Below are 27,225 nucleotides of genomic sequence, written 5' to 3'. Positions count from 1 at the left end.
TACGAGAGGTAAAAAATATATCAGGCTATAAGATATGCTAGAGCACTACTGCCTCCTTAGAGCCCTTTATCTCATAATAACTCTTTACGACCATCCTCGGTCCTCCTGACAGACGATCATGCGTAAATACCGCTCGTGGAAAGCGGCTATCACTTCGCAACTAAGGCAAGTTGCACGGGCTACATGTTTTATTTTGTTAAAGAGCCGTACTGCCGTGTGTGCTTAAAGGAAAAAAAAAAGAAAGGAAAAGTGGGAAACCCAGCGAAATATGCGGATCAGTCAAGATGGTCCGCTCCTTAATGATAGTAAAGTGACAAACTAAAACAGCCCCTCCATCAGGCGAACGCGATATGATACTTCAACACAATTTTGCTCGGGTCATTCGCTTCGACTCATCGTGTCCTCTACCACACTGAATACGCACCTGCTTACACGTTCAAACTCGAAATCGTGTCAGAAACGAATCTGCGCGAGTCTGCCGGAGTGCGTTGCTTCCAGTGAACACACGTGCCAAATGCAAAAGCACGGTTGAGACACTCACGAAAACGGTGCACCTCCTCAGAGAAGGTCACCGAATGCAAACCGAGCGCCATGCACTTTTGCCGCTTTTCAGCCAGCGTAGAGGAACACTATCAAGGACAACGAAAGAAGCGAGGCAATCGGCCGCCTCTCGCGAAGCAACGACCCGTTTTCCGCGTAAGCACCCGACATTATACCCGCGTCAGCGGGCTAACGCCCCCCCCCCCTCCCCCTCCCCCTCTTTATAAACGCAAAATATCGCACCTTCCCAGGCGCGGCATGAACGGCCAAGAGCGCTAGTGCATCAAAAGGCATCCACACTAACAGTACCGGCCGCACAACCAAGCGAGCACGCTAGCGTGACCCGTTCGCATCGGGCGCTCATCTCGGCAAACACGGAGGGGCGCCTCGGGACGCTTCAAAGGACACTTCCCCTTTGCGCCTTTTTCTGCGCTCCAAAGCTGAAGGCTGCGGGCGGCTATTAAGCAGGCGCAAGACAGGCACTGTTAGAGATTGAGATGAACATCGGCGGCAACGCTGAAATGAAAAAGGTCAACTCAATCTCAAGTCGAGCGCACGTAGCCAGCAACGATCGGCTAGCTTGGACTGCTGCCATCCGGTCGCGTCACTGCCCCGCCAGTTGCCCTTCACTGCTCAGCTGGCGACCGACTCTCTCGCAAAATGGCATGTTTTAGCTAAAGGATGCGCGTCGTTGGCATGACTGATGCCGCGACGACCTTTTCTTGCCTTTGATCCGTCTCTGTCAAGAAATTTTATTGCCCAACCTAAGCAGCTCTGATGGAATTCTTAAGAGCGAGAAAGGAGTTTCGTGAAAGAAAGGCATTCGACTGAAGCTGTCGCAAAGCCGCAAAGGAACACGAACGCCTTGCAAACGAACCTCAGAAGCTTCGAAGTTGAGAATAAATATCGGCCTAGTCAATCTACCAAATGAGCAAAAAAAGTTTTATTTATTTATTATTTCAAATGTATTTATTTATGTATTTATTTATTTATTTATTTATTTATTTATTTATTTATTCACATATACTGCAGCACAATATAGGGCTATAGCAGGAGTGGGAACATTATACATTACCATACATTACACATGAAAAACACACAAACCCAAAAAGAATGATCAAAAAGATGCGCTTTACATGTTAGTGAAGTGCTTACTGGAGGCAGCTATGAACTCTTTTAGTGATAGCAGAGTCCTTCAATAAAAGCACTGAAGTACTCTTGTGATAGTGAACGAATGTTACCGGGTAGAGAATTCCAAAGATCTATTGTGCATGGAAAAAAAAAACGGTGCTTGAATGTGTTAGTACGGGCACAAATAGATGTTATGTTCAAAGCGTGGGAGCTACGGGTACAACTTGCGTTAGTAAATGTGATATAGTTACAATCAGAAAGACCAAAGGTGGAGTTATCCGTCAGGTCGGTACACTATGATGGACAACACGAGGCACTGGCAACTGAAAAGCTGACAGTGACTTCAGCATACGCTTCAGAGAATGAAGGCGAAAGCCTATGCGCTCACGACACTTTCATTACATTACTTGACATTCTCATTCGAATGCGTTGTTACTCGCCATTACTTATCTTGCAAAGGGGAGCGCAGAAGCGGTCCGGAAAAAGGAGACATGACTGGAAAGACGCTCACTTGCAATCGAGTTAATATTCAGAGAACCACTTTTGCGCTCCCCTTTGCAAGATATGTCGAACCAGCTAGCCCAACAGCTTACTATTCTAATTCCTATTACTTGTTTTCTCCCACCAAAGGTCGTGGGTTCGAGTGTATTAAATCGCACCCAAAGGTAGTGAATTCAAGTGCTGAAATTAACTATCTTAATTAACTGTGCCTTAAAGACGTCGCCTTAAAGTCGTGGGTTCGGTTCCCACCAAAGGTCGAGGGCTCGACTCCCAATTTTTGTAACATTGAATTTTGGTGCCATTGAATTTTTCGGACGGTCAAATTTTCGTCCCATAAACCATCTAAGGCTTTCGGCTTAATAACTCAGCGAACTCTAAGTACCACGTAACTAAACATTTTACGAAATGCTTTTCCTTTCGGCCGTACATTTAACTTTTAATAGTGCTCGCACAAGGGATTTGTCGGGGCGAAGGCAAGACTCCTAGTCGAAAATCTGGCTCCAGATTCTACCACGGCTGTCGGATCACATCAAGTCCACATCTACTACCTGCGAACTGTCTTGTTTGGGCACGTAACATTCGCTTACTCATGGCACGCTTCGCAGTTCTTAGAAGCGTGAGAGCAAAACCACCGGCCGACAAACAGCAGCTAGTTCTCTCATTCGCGGAGAACTAGCAGGGCTGTCGCGGTTATCATCCGGTCCCCGTCCGATGAACTAAATCAACTTTTCGCGTCGTCTCTTCAACTGTGCGTCGGTGTTCACACCTTCCACTGCCCAGCTCGCGTCACCAGAGAAGAGCTCTGCGATTACTCTCTCTCTCATACACACACACACATACGCACACACGTAATCGCACGCACACAGTGATGAGCAGACGGCCACGTTGCGTGGGGACAGGAAGCCCGTCTGGGCACGCACGTCGCGTAACGCTGACGCCGACTCGAGCACACGCACGGACAGCCCGAGACCTCCCTCGACCAGAAGCCCCGCAGTCGTCCCTTGCCCGGGATTCTCACACCGGCGGCAGCCGCGAGTTATGCGCGTGCCCGGAGGAAGGGAAAGGCGGGACGATTAGCGCGACCCCGGTAAGCGCCGCGGGCCGCCGCCCGGTCGTTGCCTCGCCTCCGCGCGCCAGTGGACGCGAGCCGACCCCTGCGCTCTCACCTCGGCCGCCGGAGGGAACGGCTTTCTTCGCGGCCGCTTCGGCTGCGGAGCTGGCGCCGAGTTCCCGAGAGCGTCAGGTAGACAATAAAGAAGAGGAAGGGGGGAAGGGTTATAATAACGCTCAGACGCATTAACTTCGCAGGCCGTGTCGCCGGACACGAGCGCTGGTGGCTCACCACGATGCGGAGCAATGCAGGGCCGGTGACCGACCGTGCTTTCGCCTGCCGCCGGCCTGCGTCAAGGATGTGACCCCTCGCTCGCTCGGTTGCGTCTTGCATGGCGCCAAAGAGACAGACCACTTTTTACGGCGCGTGACGGAGTACGGGAGCCCCGGTGTAGCCTCTAAAAACCCTTTTTTTTTTTTCATCGCTGTGCTTTTCTATTTTCATTTTTTTCGATAAGGACTTGCCTCGAAGCACAATGTTTGATGCGTATTACATGCGCGTTTCAAGGCCTGTGGTGGTGGTGTGTGTGTGAATTCGAGCAGCGTTTTGCGATATCTGTTTTCTGGCGTGATGTGTACCCTGCAATGATGGCTGGATGTAGCACTGTAAGTGGAGGCCAGCTTGCAGTGGGAGACCGGAGCGTTCCGCTTGCAAAAAAAACGCGGATTCATCCACGGGAAGATGGCCAGAAACAGACATGCTGGACGCTCGCGACATACAGGAGAAACTCAGACACTCAGTTTTCGCCTTTCTCTCTCTCTTTCCTTCTGTTGCCATCGCATTGAGTTTCGCGCGTTCGCGATGCCGCGGCGTCGCCGGCAAATGTCGCAGACGTGCGCCTGCATGCAGGAACATCGGAATATGCGTAAGCTGGTGTTCGTCACGGCCACCCATCCCGACAGAAACCTCGACAGACGACGACGACGAAAAGGCACCGAGTATAATATCACAGAGGCCTAATGTCAAAGGGCACGTGCACAAGACAGACGGCTCATTCATCTTAGACATGCAGCAGCTGCTCCGGGCACCACGAAGGTGGCACGAACTACGTGCCGCACAGCTGCAGCGCATGCATCTCGGGGGGCGCGCACTGCACGCAGTATGCGCTAACGCGACGCCGGTAAATTACGTGTGACGCGTAGTCGAGCGTAACCTGACACACGAGTTCGCACATGCAGAACGCATACGTGTTGTGACAAACTCCGCTGTCTACATTAAGCGCCAGCAGCCTCTACCGGGCCGTCGTCGACTTGTTCTTTAGACAAAATGAATACTGTCCCGAGACAATCCTCATATTAGCTGCTCGAGTTTGATGTCCCAAAGCTACACGTGGCCCACAAGAGGAGCCGTACAATGGCGGGCTCCCCACCAACTGTTTCCAAATAATCATCGCGCACCGCGTAGTCGCCCTCACAAATCTCCACGAAAATCGAAACATGCGGACATCGAGACAAATCTGCACGAAAGCCGCCCCGCACTTTCCTCGCGTAAGAGGGGAGATAATAAACGTTTATTGAACGGCTAAAATATGGGTTTGTAGAAATGTATAGGAGCGCGCGTCACGTCAAGGCTTTTAGTACTGTGAAATGCCTACGTATGTACTACGTAAGCGCGCGAGCGTTGATAGACGCCGGGAGCGTCGGACCGCGTTGGCCGCGTCCGCCAGGGAATCGAACCATCGGTCGAACTAAAGACTCTGTTGATCTAGCCAACGTGATGTAACGTGCGGGCGCGTTCACGCTACGTCGAACCATATCTAGGCCTTTAAGAGACTACATTTAATACGGATGCAATACACGAATCATATCGAGAAAAATAAAAACCGGGTACTCGCTTACTGAGGCTGGTACGGTCATTCGCGACGAACTGCGCCAACAGGAGGTCGAGCCTTTCGCGCAAACAGTGCGCACTGAACACTTTCACAAAAACAAAGTTCCCATTTTTGCTAAGCATTCCCACCGTGCAGGATCCGGGAATGGCTTCTGCGTGTTCCCTTCACGCAACAAAGCCAAATATGTAGGCCATTGAAAAAGTACAGCCTCTCGCTGGTCGCTTTTGAAGCCGCCATTTTGCGAAACTCCTTTGTCTCGCGCTCTACCGAACAAACGAGAACCACGAGAGCAGCAACGCAAGACTCCCTATACGTACGCGCTCAAGAATCGGATGCGTGTTTATACGCAGCAGCCGCGTACGCATCACGTACCGTTCGTGTTGCGTTCTGCACGTGCGCACTTTGCAGAACGTTGCGATCTTACGTACGCAACGTACGTAGTACTAAAACCCGTCTAGTGTCTGCTATTGCAGCAGAATGAGCGATCCAACAGCGCTCCACGTATACGTCCTCGCACTCCGCCGAAGCAAAGACGGCGATGAGTGATTTTAGAGCGTGTGTGAGCGCGGCGAAGCCTCGGAAATGTATATAGTCCGCGCAGCGGTGCGATGCTCCGAGAGGGCTCGGCGCATGGTTACAGGCGACACACGGACAGAAAGAAGCCTCAGAGTATAACTACAGGGCAGCGCGCAGCGATGACCGTATAAACTCATTCGCGTTAAGTCGCCCAGTCAAGTTCGAAGGGAACAACAGCGATGAGGAATAAACTGCCGCGAGAAATAAAGAAAGAAGTGGCGATAATCACGGACAATGAGAAAGCGACCTTAACGTCAACAGGCGACACAGACGACTCCAGACGCCGGCTTCCATCGCTAGCGTATAAGACAAATCTCCTGGCTAAAAAAAAAAAAAACTATAGGATGAATGCCGGCATAAAGCCAAACGCTTCTCATCTTGCAGTAGCAGTTTGCGATAAGAAGACATTAAATCTGCAGTGTTATGTAGCTCACAACTAGCGATAACACGAACACGACCTGGTGCATTGCATGCCGTGCTTTAGTGCTGGGTCCCTTTCTTTTTTTCCCCGGTTGGTAGACAATTCCCCCGCGATATAGCGCGCAGGTCATCGTTATTTATTTTTATTTATTCACGCATGCGTGCGTACATGCATAGAGTTTCTCATTATAACACCTAGAGGGTAATCTGGCGCCACCGTCTATGGGAGTTTCTTAAGGGGGCGCCGTGCCGTCATGGGAATGACGGTATATGTGTCCGCGAGGCTCGTGTTGGCTGGTGTTGTAAGAGGCTTCGTATAAAACGTGGATATGGCTACGCAAATAACGCGTTCTCAAAGTAAAATCTTCATAAAATGTTTCCATTCACGCATATTACATCTTTACTCACCCACGATGCATGACCAAGCGAAGAAAAGCAAGAACAGACGACCAACTGTTTCAAAGCGAGCGTGAACCTTGTCGTCTGTCCTCCAACTTTAGCGGCCCGCTGATACTTTTTGCGTAACATGTAGTCGTACACACAATGACAAGTTCTCATAGTTAAACAAAACATGTTTTCGCGTAATAAGAAAGCTAAAACAGCTTTTCGCATGCTGTTCTAGTTGAAAATGAATCATTGTGACATACGGAACGGTACTTGCCAAGCGCGTCTTCAAGGTGTCCTGTCTCTACGAGAACGATGCCAATCCGAATCCACAATATACCGGCATTCCCATGCATACCACAGCGCAGCAGCGCCAGATTTCCCTCTAGGTAATGTAGCGAGAAACTCTATGCGTACATGCGTGCAGAAGCTGCTAATCCACCTCTACGTGCAATACACCAGAGTGCCCATTTTAGCCCATTGGATGTGCGTATGAAAAGAATGCACCCCTACAGCATTTACCGCACGAGTGCAGCAACCGCAGTTTGTCCAACAATACAGCACACCGCGGAAGACACCGAACGGTGACCGGCGAAAAGACAGACGAGCAGCTTGCTGTCTTCAGGCCGCGTTTAATAGCATGTCCGCACCGTGAGGAACTGCCCTCCACGGGAATGGCGTGAAATTACGATAGCAAAGACGGGCATTCTGTAGTATTACGTACACTACAACTTGGCGTTCGCCTTACGCCCCGTGGCTTCCCAATGGAGTGGTTAAACAAACCGTCGCAGCCTCGCAGCAAGCCGGGCGTGTAGCCTGGTCAAGATGGCGAAGCATCGGTTTGCTCACGCGACTGGCGGCCGCTTGCACGCGCCTTACGAGAACCAAGAACGTGCCAATTTCATTGTGTTCAGAAGCGGACGAGTAGCTTTGGCAGAATGTAGTGTTCAACCTCTCTTTCTCTTTATCTCTCTCTCTCTCAATAATATAGCATTCTAGTCAGCTTCGCGCTCCGATTTCGCCACGAAACGCAATAAAATATAAAGACGGAATGTGGCGCGTCTCCAGCAAGAACGTGATGTGTAAAGCACACCGTGCCATGATCCGCCCCCTCCTACAAACCACCCTCGGTCCCGCCCGCCCAAGTCGGTCAGTGAACGGCCGAGCCGGAGGTGAACGAGGCGGAACGAGAGAAAGCCGCCGGCACCGCGAAGAATCACTCGCTCCTTCGCTCCGATGCACCTCACGGACAGTCAATGTCGCCCGCGCCGAAACCAGGTGTATACACACGCCTCGCACACGCACAAAAGAAACAAGAAACACAAACAGCATGCCACGGTAATTCAGCCAAGCAGTCAGGTTCACACACTTTTCTTTTTGTTCTTGACAACTCTTTGTCGTCGACCGCGGCCAGCTTTACATTTAATATGTTCGCCGCCGCTACCGGGTGAAAAGCCTGTTCGTACGAAACCAACCGCTCTAGCTTGCGAGGTCCTTTGGGAACACCGAACCACAATAAATTAGAGATGGCAGGGTTGGACTACGCACATACTATCCACTGCGCCACAATCCAACCAAACCTATAGTGGTTAAACTGGGCATGGTGACGTAGACCAAACCAAGCCATTCAAATAGCGCGCGAACTTCACCAATCCAAACCAGCCAGAGAAGAACACTGCACCCGCGCAAGATCAAAGCGGGACTGGTCTCCTGCAACCAGTTAGTGGCACAATGTTGCCCAGTTTGCAGTTAGCTTTTTTTTATAATTAAATAACTATTAGGGTCATTTCATCGTTAAAGGCCACCCTCACGGTAGCCGAACAGCCCAACAAAGCATAAAAAAATTCAAGGCATCCAATTGCACGCGCGAATTGTAGCTACTGAAACGGGGCGCTGAAACCATGGAGAGTGCTGATCATTGTTTACTCCGTCATCGTCAGAAAGTCAGTTTTTCATACATTTTTATACAAATCGCTCGTATTCTGTTGCACAGCTATTCAATGTCAGTGTTCTTCTCGGTTATATATATATATATATATATATATATATATATATATATATATATATATATATATATATATATATATCCGTTTCTTCCCTATACAGGGTGCTTCAGCGAACACTTTCAAAATTTCTTAGAGGTTGCCTGTGGCAGATAGCTCGATTCCAGTTTACGAGCCGACCTACTCGAGGCGGCGAACACTACTTGCGCAAGAAACTGAGATCCAATATCGACGAATTAATAAAAATTCACTAATTAAGTTTTTAACTAATTATAATATGGCCCATATTGCAATTTACATCTAGCCGTAGACTTCGGAAGGCGGATCCACTTGGAACAAATTCTCAGGACGACACCAGTTTCGAGATATAAATTCCCGAACTTTGCGGAGAAATGCATTGGCGTTCCAGTTACTTGTGTGCTTCAGTGCATGAAACGACGTTTTGTTAACAAATTAACGCAAAAGCTTTCGCAAGAACGTTCCTCAAAAATCACAACGCCAGAGCACAACAAAATTTAAACTGATTCTGAAAGTGCAGTGCCTGTACTTATAGTAGTAATTGTAGTTATACTGGATGACCTTAAGTTGATAAGAAACTGCGCCACTATGTCGAAAGGCGATCTAAATCATCAATCAACGGTGAGCGATTTGAACAGGCGTGGTAACGAAAAGTTAAACAGTCGCAAATGCAGCCGATATACCCTTCTCGAGCCATTCTTTGCTGCAAGACAGCGGTATATTTTCGCCGTCCAGTCTACTTTGTTGCAATGACATTTCGCAGGAGACGAATGGCGGGGAAGAAAGAGCTATCACGGCGGCTGACGTCCCCGAAACTGCTCGATACGATGGGAAGCGACAAACAAACAAGTCCGGCGCAAAATCGTTCGACTGTGTGCGCCAACCACGAATCAAGGGCGGCGCAGATAGCCAGCTGCAGCATGACAGGCCGTCAGTGCACGTCCGTCCCCGCCCACGCGATGTTCCAACGTCGAAGGGCAGACGTCACATGCACTAAGCGCGCTCGAGAACTCACGGCCGCAAAGAGTCGTGCTCGACTTTTAAATGTCACCTCTTGAAAAGGGGAGGAGGCGCGCGCGCCCCCGCCGGCAGAGCTGTCATGAGCGACGAGCCGCTTCTCTGAAGTGAATACACGCCTCGCGCTTACTTCTTGTGTTTTACTTCTTGCGGTACTTAATGCATGTATCTGCAGCACCCCAGACTTTGCTGACAGTGGTGGTGCTGCTGCTGTCTGGCCGAACAGCTGACACACACAACAGCGCTCATGCCGAATCGGCTACGGTGCATCGATGCCAGCGCTCTATAAAATCGGCTTATATGGCCGATTCTGCCCCTAGTGCCCCCTTGCAAAGGAACCTGTGGGTGCGCTCGCCCCCACTGCACTCCCTCACACACACACACACACACACACACACACACACACACACACACACACACACACACACACACACACACGCCCGGATTCGCGAGCCCCTGCATTCGTATGTTTTTGTTCGGGTGTGTTTCACCTTCACGGCGTCCAGACCACCAGCAGTGTATTGTAACCCGTAAGGTAACCCTCGCTCAACCAGATAGAAGGAAATTTCTCCAAGTTGGAAAGCCAAAGTACAAGTTTTCTCCTGTATGTGCGTTCGTCAGTCGTCAGTAGCTAGCTGATAAATAGTGAAAAAAGGCCAGCACAGTCTCTCCTCCAGGATGAAAATAGGGAGCACTACGAAAATATCGCCGATCGCCAGCGCCTACAACGCGGACTGTAACAAATATAAGCACAAATAAGCTAACCAACATTCTACGACTGAAACATCGACTAAAAGCCGACCACGATCAGGTAGCGATATTCTAGGACATGGAACGTACAAGCGTCCGAAGTCCGGAACGCTCACATTGCGAATGAAACTTTGATAGATGTGACCCGAAGGCCGAGATCGCAAACACGATCCCAGAGACTAGCGTCGTATTTTCGACATAAAAGTAGCACAACAGGATGTCAAACCAAGAGAAAGAGTAAACGCTCTTTCTCTCAGGTTAGACAATCATTTCCCCTACGAAGAAAGCCATAGCTGCCCTTTACTACCCTGTCTGCTCTGCGCTGCACCACTGTGGCACTACCCACAACGCGAAGGTACCCTGGGGTTTCGCGCTCTTAACCTCGCGCATCGACCACTACGTAGCTGGTTGAGGGTTCGGCGCTGAGCTGTCCCCGCCGAGGGGAGGCAGCAAAGCCAGGACCAAAAGGACTTCTTCTCGGGCAAGTTGGTGCTTAGATTTCCTAGGTATACTTTGTGGCGCAGAGCCAGGACGTTTTCAACCTTCGCTCAGCGGCGCGATCGGCGTTTGAACTGACCCAAGCGCAAGCGCACTGCGGACAGGAAGCGAGAGAAATCGAATCTGTTTTTTTCGCAGGCGGCGGCGTCCCTCAAAACTCGCGCGTGCAGCAGCACCAACGCGCGAGAGAAAGTGGATCGAGGCGCGAAGAAAAAAAAAACAGCGTGACGCCGCGAGCTTTTTTCCCCGTCGCCGCGGCCCCCGCGAGTGTTGACGCCCAGGTGCATATGCGCACGGAAGGTAGACGCAGAGGCGAGCAGGTTTTGCTAATTTCTTCTTTGTATTTTTTTTTTTCTTTTTGCCACTCGACGGGAGCGCGCGGGAAGAAACGCATCCCTCATAACTCGCGCAGTTGATGCGGGGGCCGGGGGCGCATGCGCGGGAAAGGCACTGCTAAAGAGCCCGAGACAAAGGGTGCATCCATCAGCCGGAGTGAGCGCGCAGACGGGGGTGCGAGGGCATCACCTTTCCTACGACGGCCCGGGCGGAAGATACAGCAGCAGCAGCAGCAGCGATGCTTGCTAAACCCGCGGATTCCACGACACGAAACCATGCAGATGGAGCGAGTGAGATGAGCGGGTGGTGAAGCTCGACGCCAGCTGATGATTGAGACAGCTGACGCAAAAGACAGAAAAACAAAAACAACAAAAAGCTCTGTCTGCAGACGAAGGCCAGCAGTCTATGAGATACCTTGGAGTTTGTGGTCTCGGGAGCACAGACACACTCTCGGTACCCCCGAGACCACGACGCCGGGGGACAGCTCGTCTTGAGGTCAAGCGTCAAGAGGAGCTCGCTCGCTCGGTGGGCAGCCTAATTTTTTTTTATTTTTTCGTTCCGATAGCGAAAAGGGTACACGTAAGAAAAAAAATACTAAATCAGTTAATTATTTGTTTAACTTTTTCTTCACCTACGGACGATGACAGAGCATTGTACTACTGTGCACGTAAATGAGAAAATCGCAGCCGCCACAATCAGTGTGCTATGTCAAACGGAAATGCGATGCCCTCAACGTGCGGCCGCCACAGCTACGAAACAAGCAGCGTGAAATCGCTCTGCGTGTAAAACGGGCTCAGCCAAAGTAACTTCAATGTTTCTATTTTCCGTACGGATCATTCTATACAAAGAGCAACACCTTCTAGGAAACGAACAAAGCGCTGCAACGCAGCGTTAACCACGGGTTAAGAGAACACCGTTAAGGCCAGAGGCCATCAAGCCCCGCACTTGGGACCGCGGAGGAAGGAAAAAGGTAGGAGGGAGCATGCCGCAACGCGATTGAAGCCAAACCTGGTGGCCCAACACGTGATCGCACGTCAAAGTACGCGGTTGGTTTTAGCATTTCCGCTCTGCAGGTAGGGTCAAGGAAGGGCAGCCGAACAAACGCACACCGAATAGAAACTACTGGCACAGCTACCGGGAACCAAACGTCTCAGCAAATCTCAATTCTTGTTCCGTGATATCAACGCAAGAGGTCACGTGTCGGGCTACCGCTGTGGCTTCACGCAGCGTTCGCTTGCCAAGGCTGGCTGCGTGACGAAATGCTCTCTCCTATATCTTTCCTTCCTCCATGCTTGGGACACTCCAGGAGAAAGCCATTAGTCAAAGTGTCGTGACGCGACAAGACACGCGCAAGCGCGAGAACAAAACCCCTTTATTCGCGGGATGCGTGGCAGCCCAAGTTCGCAGAAATTCACTCTTCATCCGACTTGGCAGGTATACGCGTTCACTACTCACTCAGTCGGCGCAGGGGCAACGTAACGCGCACGCTTCCCGTCGGATAAAACTTTCTGCGTCACCACACAACGCGCAACCATTTCGACTGGAAAGCGTGCCGTACACACGCGCGCAACGAGTTAGGCCGCCCGATCAAAACAATGGCTATAGGTTCGAGGACCACGACGGGGGCCGCAGGTTCAAAGTCCCGCGCAACGCGGTTCAGTAATTGAATCGCCAAGCGAGCGGCGGGGAGAGCGAGACTCATCTGCATAACTGGCACGCGTGCGCGCCGGCGTCGAAAGAGTGCGTCTCACCGTCCCCACCCCCCGCCGACGATCGCGCGGCTGCATTTCGGGCGCGCCGCGCGGCTTGACGAGGACGGTGTTTTGGAGCTTCATATCTGAGCAATCAATGCGCGCTCTCACCTACGGTCTCTCACCTCCAGAATTATTATGCAGATGGAATGTGCGCAGGTTCTGTAATCGCGTATTGATTCCAAGTTCTGCTCATTGCTGCGCTTTTTCACCGAATACTTGAAAGGAATTAGCGAAACAGAAATCGGGAAGGGTACGAAGTGAACAGCAATTAATGATATTAGGAACAACGGGCATGTAGCGAGTTCGCGCGTTTCAGAGTAACAATACAGCGCGGAGAGGGGAGGTGATGCAAGGAAAGGAAAAGGAGGAAGGACATCTATATTACGCGGAGAGGAAGACAGTGACGACTTAGCAGACAAAGGGCTATGCACAACGTTCTCCGCCCCAAAGCTAACAATCCATTTAGGGCTCTCCCCAACATCCCAAATATCGTCTCCGAGGCTCCGACGCACAATACACAGCATCGCACCGGTTTTCCTTTTCATCCCGAGTATGAGGCGTCCCGACATTCCCTGCTCACCGTCGTACAGGCCCCCGTGGAAACGCGAACATGGACTACGATGCGAGGTGGCGCCCACGAAATCATTCCACTAGAGTTACTGTATATGCTACCAAAGCATATACAGTAACTCTACATTCCACAAGTACGTTCAGTGATTACGAGTTAAGGTGACGTGATCTCTGCACTGAGTGACACCGCCACCCCGAATACGCAAAAAGACATTTCGCGTTTATCCAGAGTTAACTCGTAAGCGACACCATGCAGACGGGCATACGTTAGCAGACAGTTTTAGTTTAACGTTTGAGTAATAGCGGGGACAAGGGAAACCGCGTTTCCGTTCCGCAGACGAACTTTGCAGAAAGCGAGTTTTAGTATAGCGTGATAGCGTAGTTTACGTGCGGGACGCTATTCCATAACGCTTTAAATTTCGCACACTGTTAGGGTTGGCGTCTGACACCACGTGGCGACAGGTCGTTCACCCGACCAGGCTTCGTCGAAATGAGGCTTGACTTCTCCTGCGATGGTTATTGTCCCGCGCCCTGCGCACAAGGACCTTCTACCAGGCTTCGTCGAAATGAGGCTTGACTTCTCCTGCGCTGGTTATTGTCCCGACCCTGCGCACAAGGACCTTCTACCAGGCTTCGTCGAAATGAGACGACTTTTCCTTTCCTTGCTCGGTATAGCCAGGGGCGGCCAGGCGTCTACGATTCCGGGAGGCGGGACGACTTTTCCTTTCCTTGCTCGGTATAGCCAGAGGAGAAGGGGGCCTTTTTCTGTGCCTGTCACGTGACATCGACGGAAGCAGGATCCCGCCCACAATTGTAGAGAGCCTATTTAAGGGGCTCCGAAATGTACTTTTGATATACTTCATGCTCTTCTCATTTTCTTTCATCTACCTTTGAATAAACCGTGCAAGTTTCGCACTAGCAAATCGTCTCGCCCTTGCTTGGTCGCCATGGTCTACCGGATGCCTGCAGCCCGCCGACAACGCCACGCTACCCAATAAGTAATGTCGGTCGAGCTTCGATAGGCAGGCGCCGCTACTTCTCGGCAGCAGTACGATACGCTACCCTGGAGTACGCAACAACACATAAGTGATTCTACGTATTCGCCAAGCTTTGTGTGCGCGTCTGAAAGGTGCGACAGGCAGCGCAATGACAGCCGGGAGCGAGTTGTATTTATACTTTCCATATCTGCCGATCCGCGGCGAAATCAGTACAAGCTGTTGACCACAGCCTCCCAGATTTTCCGACCTCAGAGGCCATATGCCGTCGCGTCTATCACTCGACTTTGCCGATAGGTGACGCTGTCATCTCGCACTTTTTTTAAAGACCCTCAATTTTCTCTCGTTAGGCCTTGACGCGTTCGAAACGGGAAGCGATCGCGAAAACGTCAAAAGGTGATCCATGATACTCTGTCGTCGAAGCAGCCTGAAACAAGGCGAAAGCCGTTTGCACAGCCAATTGCTACGAACGAAGTGAATACTACAAGGAAGTTCCGAAAGAAAGTTTCGTTGATTTTTTTTTTTTTTTTGAATCCACGCCCGTTGCTGGTTTAACAACGAAGGAGCGTCAGCGGAGGAGGAATGACGCATGCGCAGAGTGCCGAAGAAGAGAGAGTAGCAGCGGACCGACGGTGCCCGAGGTTATTCGTGTACGAATCAAGAAGGCGGACAGGCGTGTGCTGACAAAATGGTCGCCAATGGAAGTGCATATCCCGTATGAACGGGCACATGTTCCCTGCATTGAAAGCCGCACTCTCGGGACGTCATTTCCAAAACAATGCTAGATTGGAGGAAGCTGTGCGACAAATCCTTGCACCGCAGGGCACCGAGTTTTACTAGAGTGGTTTCTTGAAACTGATTGCACGCTAGGACAAATGCCTGAAATGTCGGTGGCGACTGTGTGGTAAAATAGTGCGATGTGACGCCATGCTGTTTTTTTTTTCACTAATTTTTCCGTGTGAAAATAAATGACGAAACTTACTTTCGAAACGTCCCTCGTACAACAACAACGCCAAATTCAGTTCTATGCGGGCGGCCGGGCCGGCCCGCTTCCAAGTGTGGCGTGAACTACGTAAAGCACGCAAGGACAGCAACGTTAAATATGTAAGTTAGCGTGCGTACGCTTAACGCAATTGGCCGTTTAGCATTCTGCGCATGCGCATTTCAGTCCTGCTAAATTAAAACTGCCTATTGAACGGCGCTGCATTCTCGCTTCACTTTCAGACATCGCCGCGTGAGGAGAGTAGGGTACCTACAGGATACTGAAAACCGATCACCGATGCATTATTTTATATCAGGAGAGATCATTTGGAAAGACATCCTTAGTCGGCTGCCCTGCGAGGCTGTTTTTCAATCAAGAACTCTTGCGAACAAACATTTGTCCATCTACGCGCAGCACGGCGGTTCTCGTCGTGTGCCAGCCTCGTCAAGCCACAGTCGCTGTTGTTTCTCCGCGAGAGATTACGCCCCATTACGCGTCGTGTATTTCGGTCACTGTCGTATCGTCAATGCGTTTGCAGGCAAACGTTCGAGGGCGCTCTGCGGCATGGCAGCTGCGCCTCAAGGTTCCGAAAACACCTGCCAGCGATCAGCACACACTCCACGCCGAAAGGTGCTTCGCTCCGGCCAATGGGGGGAAGCAATGTCGCTCTATCTCGCTGCAACCACGGGTGCTGTCCTATCTCGCTTGCTAGCAATACCGTCGCACTTGTGTTACTTGCTGTGACAAGTACGGCCGTCACCTGCGACAAGCACTGGCTTGCCCAAACACGACACGGGCCAAACGGAACCAAACGTTCGCAAAACAGATGCGAACGACAGGAAAGGCAGCGTTACGAATTTCAAGCGTTAACGTATCCTACTACATCGGTATTTTCAAATTCCCCGATTTTCCCAGTTTTTCACTGACTGTACTTATGAAACTTCCCTGTAGTACGACACTGGCTGTTCCGGCGCGCAAGAAATGGTGGTTCACAGATTGCCAAGTACTAGTAAGCACTAGTAGTGCCAACTAACCAGTACTAACTTTCAACTGCTACCTTTATAAGCTGCAAGACTGTTGGAATACACCATCAGATTTGACTGAATCACGTGTTTTATGACACTTAGCCACCTGTACAAGATCCTAGTCGCAAAACTAGCAAAAACATGATTCTTTGCCGACTGCGTAGGTTCAGTTGAAAGCTTCATCGCTGTAGTTGCCAATTTCACAGACGTACTGCTGAGGAGCAGGCAGCTTTCGATAAGCAACGCCGCGAGCAGAGCCGGGAACGAGCTCCTCTACGCCGTACCGTATGCTGCAGTCCTATAGCACAAGCCTCCGGCAGCCTACCAAGCCGTCGTTCAATTCGGGATTAACCCAGTGATGAATACCGGGGCCGCACGTATCAGCTTCGCTGGTTAACCATCTGTACGGAGTGCTTGGGCGGTGACTTCTTTTTTTTTTTTTCCCTTTCACCCCACGTTGGAATGCGGCTGCTACAGCCGGGAGTTAAACCTGCGACCTCGCGGTCCGCCGCTGAACGCCGCAGACACTGAGCCACCGCGCGACAGTTATCGCGCTATATCTGAAGCTTGCCGAAACATGGTCGTGCGAGAATAAGGCTCACGAAAAAAGTTCACAAAACTGCAATTGGTTATTCTGGACATCTCCGGCCACGGATATCGTCTTATCGAGCCAAGCCCAGCTGTGACGTGATAACTGAAATAATGTCGGAGGGAACGGAGATACAACAGCGCTATCGGAGAACTGTTGGCGAACAAGAGCTGTATACGGTGTACCAGTTACAGCTGCACTATTACTCGAGCTTCATAAAATAAATGTGATTGGGCTTCATACATATATAAGCGTGACCTCTTTCGTGAGGTGCAGAGGATCCAACGTTAGGTACCTGGCGGAAGAACAATGATGGACTTTAAGGAGACACTAAATAGAAAAATGATTTCAGCTGTGTTAGTAAATTACCCTTCTAAAATACCAAAAACGTCACTCTTACGGCAAGAAGATACTTGTCAAGCCACAAAAGGCGCGAAAATGAAAGACCGGTGGCGACGCCTCCGTGAAGTTCCCGCATCCGCTCGCCATGACGTCATGGATATTGATTGCGTCTGCTGGGACTTAGTAAAATCATTATAGGTAAAAAAAAATAAAAATTGAATAAATTGTGTACTACAAGAGCAAAGGACAGATCATGGCATGTTTCGGGAACATTATTTAGCCCAGCCAACGCGGTCCATATATATATACTACACTTTGAAATTCATGACGTCACACTGACGTACAGGCGTTGGGTTTCGATGAAAAATTAGAAAAAAAAGATATGGGCGCTCGACGTTCAGTTTCTTTTCTAATAATCAACCTATTATGGGGAAATTAACGGCAATAGAGTTTTCAAAGAGTATCAATCTAAACTGATTTAGTACAGTGTCCCTTTAGGAAGTATACTATGGACTCCAGACCAAGCTCATTGCGCTCTCAGCCCTTCGAAACCTGGAACATCGTGCATCTATCCGTGATGTCTGTTTCCTAGTAGTTTAATTACGGCATTCCCTGACCACACCCAGAACTCCTGATAATTTCTATGTTATCTTTTAAGTTCATGACATACATGCAAGGCATAGGGCACCGTCAAAAGAAACCCAATTTTGTCTGCCAGCCTTAACATTTCCCCTGTGTGCTTCACCAACGATACAAGACAAATTTATTCGAGCGAAGTTTACGCGCGAAGTTCGTTCGTAGTGACATCTTATGGAACTCGTGCGGCTTTCTCATCGCTGACACTTTAATTTTGTCACTGGGCTAATGGGTCCCGAATTAGCGCGCAAACAGTTTCGCAACGACAGCCTGTCCGCGCAGTTTTTTTTATCGTATGCGCAAGTGAATGTGGTCCCCCGCGTCTGTCGCTGCACTAGTATTAGATGTCAAATGACGTTAACAAGAAATGCGAAAACGACAAGTAGCAAATAGGCAGCAAAGCTCAATATGCTCCCGCACGAACAATGTTTTGAGTGGTAGGAATAAATCGAAACGTAGTCAAGCGCCTACAGTAGGAAGAAGTTAGTGCCAGAGTACGCGACCTTCTATCAAGCATTTTTTTTTTTTTTTCGTTCAAAGCAACGCAATTTTCATAAGCGTTTGCAATTCTTGTTATGTATATTTCGACTTTCACCCTAATCATCTTGAGCTGCATGGTAAGCGCTTCATTGCGCTAATATTTCCAGCTGTCGCAATGCCTCTCTCTCCAGAAGGCTACAGCTTGCGACGGCACAAGGACGACAAATTACCTATGCATCACCTGCATAAACGACGTCGACTATTTTTATACTCTCATTCTGAACTCGGGAGATCGGACGAAGCTACAATCGAGTTACTACGCCGACAGTTGCCAGTCGGTGGTTCTCTGCACCGCTGCTGCAATTAATTCATGTATGTCGGCAAACGGAATGAATTAGATGCGGCGGGCAACGCAGTCAGTGAGGAAAACGCCGCACTATAAAACTAGCGTACGATAATATGATCGACAACGGCTCACTGTAGGCGACTACAGAGCGCCCAGGGCGCCGAAATGTTAGGAAAAGGGCAGCTTGCGGGAGATACGTCGCGGCCCGGCCCTTCCGTCGCACCCCGGCTACGCCCAGCCGTTTGTCGCAGCGCGCGAGCGGGCAATCGAACTAATAACGCCGCAGGCCGCGCCGCCCCCTACCGACAACAGCGGACAGGTGCTGGGAGGCTCGCAACAAACTCATCTTGCGCGCGCACGCGGAGGTGCATCGTGATTGATATACCACACGAGGGCGGTCGTTCGTTGCTCCTTGCACGAAGAAGCGGCAGACAAGTGCGCGAGTAGCAGCCCCCGCTGCAAAAACCCACGACGACGACGTCGAAGTCGCAACGGCACGGGGGCCGTCGAGCAGGGCCGCTCGCTGCAACGGGCACGGCGCCGACGCTTCGCGCGCACGCAACCCGCCCAGGAGGAGACGCGTCCGGTAGAGAAGCAGCCCCGAGGCGGCGGCCGTACGCCTTGCTTACATGGCGACATCAAAACCCAGTTCAGTCACTCAGGCGAGGGGCCGTTCCCGTGCCGGTGCTCCGCCGTCTTCGGTTGGGCGCCGACGTGACCCTCGCGAACCAGAGGCGGCGCTCGCGAGCTTTTTTTTTTTTTTTTTCGGGGAAGGATTTCCTATAACGATCCCCTGCAGCACTACAGACAACAGCACACCCATTCCTGACGCGACGAGCAACTGCCCTACCACTCCAGAAACAACTATAACTAGAGTTACATAACCGTCCGCGAAGAGCGCCACTTACAATTTGGCGCGGCTCAAATTTCGAAGCCCTTCTACGCTGGCGTGCGATGAAGAAAAAAAAAGAAGGGTTCGCGAAACGGCGGCCTCTGCCCGGTAATGCGAGCACTACTATACCGCGCTGCTAGCAGCTGCGCACTATCAGTTTCGAGATTCTGACAGAAGAATGCTTGGCTACGATTGTAAGGGCGCCCAGCAGTGCCGAAGCGTGGGACTCATCGCGTCGGGAAGAGCTCGTGTGACGAGACTAGTGTATCGCCTGCCCGACCACCGGCGCCAAAATGCTGTACTGTCAAAGTGACAAGCACTTGACACGGCCTAGATGTCAGCGCAGAAAGGGGACGGCGACACAAAAGGGGCGCGGGACCGCATGGACAGGACCGTGAAGATGGTGTGGCGTATGACAGCTCGTAACTAGGGGCACATCGATCACGGAGAGCCCACCGTCAAAACTTTCATTCGTGAAATTGATGAAGGATCGGTTGGCACGGTGGTCGTCTCTGCCCTTATAGCATGTTCCTCGTCAGTGGTTAGCGAGGCAATAACAAAAACCTTCACATGCCTTCTCACGTTGAGCTTACAAGTTTGAAATCAAGCCTTTAGGTCCACGGAGTACCAGCGTCGCATAGCACCCGTTCATTTGCGAAATCGTGCGTAGGATCCAGCGATGCCAGCGGGGCATGGCACTGGATCATCGTTATAACGAAACTCTCGTTATTACCTACAAAGTCCGGGCTATCGTTATAACGAAACTCTCGTTATTACCTACAAACACTCGATGCTCTTGTGCACGCACCATGACTGCCAGCGCTACTGAACGAAGCAATACCTCTTTTTTTTTTTTTTGTAGCAACCTCGAAGCTCAACATAAGGTGCGACACATGCCTTTCTAGCCTTAGAGAGAACGCTTGTACTGCAAGCCTAAGATGCATCCGCAATGAGAGCGGTTTCAGTGTTGCATGGGGCATGTTCTGCCCAGAAGCATGAAAATCCGACAAACGGCCCGGATTTTGGTTACGAAGTTGGTTGCAAAAAAAAGCTTCGCGCCAAGGCGATTTTCTCAACCCTCAAAGGCGCACGCTGACCAATGTCCCGCAAGAGCGCTGATACGAACAAACAATTTGAAAGGCGGCACGCATTCTCATGTGATATTCCTCAACCAAGTTTGTTCGCTCGAAATGAAGTCGCAGTAGTGTCGGCCTAGTGGACTATGAAAATGTGCATGGGAGAAGAAAGCATACCCGGAACTCCCTCAGGTCAAATCAAGAGCACGGGTAAGATTGCCAATGCAAGTCCAGTGGCATGAAGTCTAGGTTACACAATGTAATCGAAGCAAACAGCGCGCCACTATACGCGTTACTGAGGCGTCAATATGTCGCACGATGAAGGCTACAAGTACGACGTCACCGGACAGGCTACAACATTGCGATCCCCCGAGCATGTGACATGGGATCACTGAACGACAGTCTAATATGGAAATTTTCGCTCGCGGACAACTCCGTCGACACCGGATTTCCTGCGATATTTTCATTTCAGAAGATCAATAAAAGGAACGTTGCACTGGCATGAGAAAGTTGTGCGACGCGTACTCAGCTCGCTGGCCGTGCACACCGATTTAACAGCAGTGTCGGAGAATCGAGGATGCCAAAATGAACATAGCTGCATGATCGATGGATAACCACAAAAATGTTAGTGCTTGGCGCATAGCTGTTACACCGACACGATATATGTGCAGACAACGACCCGCTGCATCTGAGCACGACAGATGACAAAGGGGGAAAACATGGGCAACAAATTTCGACATTCTGGACGGTCGGCAAGACCTTGGGTATGAGCGGCAAATAAATCCACCCAAGGTACGAATTCCACTACGTTGACACGCTTGCCCTGGTGAAACTTCGAAGGCGCGAGTCGTTCACACGGTTTTTGAAATCGGCCTTCCTAGTAGGCCGTGCGTGCTTACTGCAGAAACACAAAGAAACGTGTCAATGCATTCGGTGAGCCGGGTGTCCAGAGCTGTCAGCGAGTGCTTTGAGCCACCCTTTGTCTCCGCAGGCAGCTCGCCACCAAGCACAAACGATGCAGACCGCACAGACACAGGATCATTCCGATCACGGAATCGCTCCACGCCCTGGCAGCCATCGACAGTCGAGCGGAGCTGGTTTTGCTGCCGCGCGAACAAAAGTCAAGGAGGTCCAATGGCAGCGGTGCCGCTTGGGACACCCGACCGATCTGACTGCTTTGCATGCTGCCGCCTAGTCGTACGAAGGTCGTTTCGCTAATGCAAAAAGAAAGAAAAAGCGGAAAAAGGTGGAAAACCGAGTGAGCCAAGCGGTAGGCAACTGGCGCGCTACGGCGGGAGCGGAGAAATTAAGCGCGGCGCAGTCACTCCGGCGTCGCGTTGTTGCCGCTCGCTCGAAGCGGCTGGAGAAACAGCTGATAGCGAGAGCTGCTGCAGCGGAAATTGGGGCAGGCGCCCTCGCGCGTACTCCTGAGCTGCCGTGGGTAAAAAATGAAAACTGGGAAAGCGTTGCCGCCCCGCTTTCGCGTTCAGCTCCCTGTGTGTTGTCGCAGTGGGCGATCTTCAACAAGCGGGCTGAGCACCAAACGGCAGGCACGGGACGCGATGCCGCTTTTCTACGGCAAACAGTGCGCAAAATTCATGCGTCTTATGAAGCTAGCGCATGATGGCACCTAGGAGGCGCAGCACACATCCCGAGGTTGCTACGCGACAGCACCTCAGCGAGAAGCTTCCGCAGCCCGAGATCGGTCAGCTGACCATCCCCGTCAACCTGTTGCGCTAATCGAAACTTCATGCATCTGATGCACCGGCCCGCGCATTGCGACAAGTAAGCGGTGGGGCTCTCGGGTCGGAGAGCTTGAAAAAATGACAGTGAAAACTTCGCTGCTCCGAATCCGGAAAATGCAACAAAGGGAAGCAGGAGCTTCGGCAGCGCGGCAATCGTGTGCTCGCAGTTAACAGTAGTACTAAAACCGTGCGAGGCATAGTGGGCGTGCACTCACTTGAGGAAGTAGCGCTGCCCCGTGGACGTCTTGGCCATCTCCCATCCGGGCGGCAGATCGTCGGCGAGGTCGTAGCTCTGCTGGCGCAGATGCTGCGGGCTGGGCGCATTGTAGCTCTGCTGTAGCGAGGCGGGCGACGAGTGCGCCCGCGGGTGGTTCACGGGGAGCGATGGCGGGGCAGCGGCAGCGGCGGCCGCCGCGGCCGCGGCAGCTGCCGCCGAGGCCTCGCTGGCCGATGGCGAGAAAGTGGCGTCGCTACTAGATTCACGGCTGTGCGAGGCCGACTTCGAGCGCTCGGGCTGTTGGAAAAACGAAGCAGGCAGGTTCCGCAGCCGCATGGGCACACTGAGCGGAACCCTGTCACTGGGCTGCATGACAGCCTTAAAAAGATCGTCCAGGTTGATGTCACTGTCACTTCGAATGCGAACGATGTGGTTGGGGCCCTTTTGCTCTATCATGTCCCGGCCGTTTGTGGCCGCGCCGTTGGGCTGCGAAGGCGACGACGACATCTTGGCGGCGGCGGTAATCCTGGGCGCCGAAGCTGCGAGGTTCGTCGACGACTTGCCCGGTCTTCTTATGTCAACGCTATGACAACGCAGCAGTCACACCGATCTCCAGTAATGCACACACACGCACACAACACACACGCAGCACGACGACGACCCTGGTAATGGCGCCGCCTACCCGAAAGGCAACCCTACTCCCGTCTACTGGGTGAGCGCCTGTTGCGGAGCGCTTGCGGCCGACGCCGCTGCACCGCCTCGCACACATTCGCCGCTACAAAAAGTAGTTCGGAACCACAGTCTCACTTTGCACTTAAATATCGCATAAAAAGTGCTATAAACAATCTTTTTCGCATACACAGCATCATAAAAAACTATGTTACGCTAAATATTTATACGTATGAACGAAGTTTAAAAGTTTGATTGTTCTTGGAGTTCGCTTGCACCCTGAAAGAACTCGCAACGGCGGAAGGAGTCATCCCCACGCTCTGACTGGCCCAAAGTGGCCTAGCGGGGCGGATGACGTCAGTTCTCCGAGGACGTGACATCACAACGTCACGTCGCGGCTTTGATGAATGAACAAAGAGCGCGCGAGATTCAAATCCGCTCTTTTTGCAGCGGCGCTTGCTCAGCGGCGTGTAAACAGCGTCGTGCCTTGATGAATATGCCACACTGGTCACATAACTGCACATACTATGTTTTAAATCTTCAATCCACACAAAATAAATCTATTAGATTCACTTATTTAAGTAGGACGATTGCGCCTCCAATTCTTGAAGCGGGCACTGTCGCCTGCACAATAGCCAATTCAACGAAACAACGCCCGAGGCCAAGCTTTCTTGCAGAATTCCGCCCATATAGGTATGCTTTCTTTTATTATGTATCTCCTGCCTGGGCAGCTAGGATTGCTTTTATGGCCTCGCCGCCACGCGCTGTAGCAGATGACACGCGGCTGGCCGCATTAAGCAGATAGGGTTACGGTTCTTCGTGGTGCTGGCCGCCTGCACGGCGCGCCTTGCACGCCTTCGTTGAAGAGGAGGCTGTCGCCGGGCAGTCCAAAACGAGTTTCATTTTCCACCGTCTGCATCATCTCGTATTTGTGGGAGCCGCCTACCTTACCATCTATAGAAACGCAAAATCAGCTTTGCTTTTACTAATGTTCCGGTCTAATCAGTGTCGCCATTTTAGTGTTTTTGTCTCTAAGTTTAGCGACTTTGTTTAGCGACAATATTTTCTAGTTTGGTGAACGGCAACTTTTGTTTAGCGACCAGAATGAACATCAAAACTGAGAGCTGGGCAATTTGGCGTGATTCTATTTAAACAAAGAACCAGTGCGCAAAAGACGTGGACGAGCAAAGAAAGGACAAGCACAGCGCCCGTGTTTGTAATTTCTGTACTCTTGAACAGCTGTCGGTATATTATTGATTTCGAAGTTAGTGAAGTTGCTTCAAAAATGGTCTGCTAGAACGCAGTTTACTCTTAAAAAGCTACATGTAATTATTTTTACAAGTATTACTAAAATTATTATTATTATTATTATTATTATTATTATTATTATTATTATTATTATTATTATTATTATTATTATTATTATTATTATTATTATTATTATTATTATTATTATTATAGCTAAAGGGGATGGCGACGGTCCTGTCCGATTATGTAACCGAGATAGATCACTCATAGATGCTTAAGGTCATAGACGCTTAAGCTTCGCCTTTAAGAGGGGAACGCGATAGCGTTCAAAGACCCCTTACTGCTTTTCATGCTTCCCGACAACTGCAGCTTATGTAACCATAACGTTTATCGGGGAACGCTGGCTGCGAACGCGGTGCACGAGGGCAAGCTTTCTGGTAGAAACACGGCCTCTTGCGTAGGTCGAACACCTGCTATTGTTTCGCACTTTTAATATTTCAGTCTGAGAAGAGATAATATAAAGCGTATGCGCTGTCAGTGTTTCTTTTTTTTTTCATTACATTTGTTTGTGGGCTGCAGTTCTCAAAATTCCGAGGAATAACTTTGTAAAGGATGAATGACAAGGTATGAGCTACTTTGGTGGTAGAGGAGTGGTTCGGTATTGTTACGGTTGGCGTCTGGCACCACGTGCAGAAAGGAATTTCACCCGACCTTCTCTCACCATGCCTCGTCGAAATGAGGCGTGACTTCTCCTGTTACAGTCGGCGTCCAGCACCTAGTGCAGAAAGGACTTTCACCCGACCTTCACCCACCATGACTCGTCGGAATGAAGCGTGACTTCCGAATTCGCCATGACCTTTTCGAGTGCCTGCCGGTCTGGCGGAAGGCCCGCAGTGTTTACAGGCCTCTTTCGTGTGTGTGTGCGACTTTAGAGGGACCCTTTCCTCGGACGGTCAAGCTCTACAGGGGAACTTCCGCGAACCAGCTACGCCCTAAAGAGAAGGACAAGCGTCTGCAATTCCCGGACCTAGGGCTTGGTGTGGCCGGAGGCGGGACGACCTCCTCCTTGCAGCAGACTCGGTGTAACCAAAAGCTCAGTATGACCAGAGGAGGAGGGGCCCTCTTTCCATGGATCAGACTCTGTGCCGGTCACGTGACGTCGACGGAAGCAAGATCCCTCCCACGATTGTAGAGAGCCTATTTAAGGGGCTCCGGAATGTGCCTTTAGATTACTTCATTCTCTTCTCATCATCTTTCATCAACCTTTCAATAAATCGTGCAAGTTTCGCACTAGAAAACGTCTCGCCCTTGCCCGGTCGCCATGGTCTACCGGATGCCTGCAGCCTGCCAACAACGCCACGCTACCCAACAGTAAAGTCGGTCGAGCTTCGATAGGCAGGCGTCGCTACAACTCGACAGCAGTACGATACGCTACCCTGGAGTACGCAACAGTATGCGTAGTTCGGAATTTGGTTTGAAATTCTTTTTCCCGGGACGACCTCCAACGCCAACGCGGGACGCCGACGCCGGTTTTCTGCGACATGGTTCATTAACACTGTCGCGTTAAAAAACGAGAAGAAATTTATTTACTTCACTGGTACATGGTTGTGACCCGATCAAGCCTCGAGCGGTTCTGGTTAATACTCGGACCAGAACGGCCTTAAGTACCCTTTTGCGTATAGCCGAGACAATCGGCGGAAAGGAAAGCGAGTGCACCCCACAGAAAAGGTCGTTTTCCCATTTCTTGCGTTGTTGGAGTCATCTCAAGAAGGGGCTGTTGGGGCGCCCAGGGAGGTTCTAATGCCTGACTGTTTGGTGCAGTCTTTTGTGCTCTTACCGATTTGTGACGTCAATGGCCTTCTCCTTTCGTGGCTTGCTTTATTTCCCGGTTGAGCTCATGGACGGGGGCAGGATTCACACGGGAAAGCGAGCTGGAACGTTGGCCGGACTTGCGACGCTGAATTTCAAGACAATCATAACACCGCTAAACAGAGATGACCTCTCAGTGCCCAATTAATTTCCTTGTGGACAGCAACCTAACTAAGTTCAGAGTAGCAATTGTAACACCAGTTAAGCTGTTTTGATACTATGTACAAAGCTCAGATATATGTTAACTGGAACGCGCGTGGTCGTAGGCACCTGCAGCACAGTCTCGAGATCACCACTTGCGTTACCACGAGGTGGTATCGTTATCGATGTTATCGCAAGCGCAGTTCTGGCAAGCACTGCGCTTTTGTGCACTTTTGTCGATAACGCAGATGGTTATCACGAGGCGGTGCTGCTAGAATGGACGGCCCGCGCTCGCACGTTCATGGTAACTCGTCTGAGCTCTGTAGATTCTTCCGAACTCAGCTTACAGTGAGGTTGCTTTCAGGACATCAATATGATATTCGGGTTTGCGAGGCATAACAGTGCTTTGGTTGCACTGTGGGCCCTAACTTATTGATGCGAAAGCATCAAATGGCTCATTGAGCGGAAAAGCAGGCGTCTGTCGTCTGGACAAGCGAAAAACGGCACCTAAATTCCCATTGGCTGCGACGCCA

General features: G+C 50.8%; 1 protein-coding gene across 4 annotated transcripts in view; it reads right to left on the bottom strand.

Annotated features, from left to right (window-relative positions):
- Positions 1 to 23,496, bottom strand: part of LOC126541512 (transcriptional coactivator YAP1-like) — a 187,788-nt gene extending 164,292 nt beyond the window's left edge. For all 4 annotated transcript variants that reach the window (XM_050188299.3, XM_050188301.3, XM_050188302.3 and 1 more), the window contains exon 1: positions 22,764 to 23,496. In XM_050188299.3, the coding sequence (XP_050044256.1) occupies positions 22,764 to 23,272 (509 nt within the window). In that variant the 5' untranslated portion in view covers positions 23,273 to 23,496. The remainder of the gene's footprint in view (positions 1 to 22,763) is intronic.
- Positions 23,497 to 27,225: the final 3,729 nt, after the last annotated feature.

Source organism: Dermacentor andersoni, chromosome 2 (assembly GCF_023375885.2).
Source record: "Dermacentor andersoni chromosome 2, qqDerAnde1_hic_scaffold, whole genome shotgun sequence".
NCBI lineage: Eukaryota > Metazoa > Arthropoda > Arachnida > Ixodida > Ixodidae > Dermacentor > Dermacentor andersoni.
Note: the sequence above shows the minus strand (reverse complement) of the source record. Positions and strands in the feature narration are given on the sequence as shown.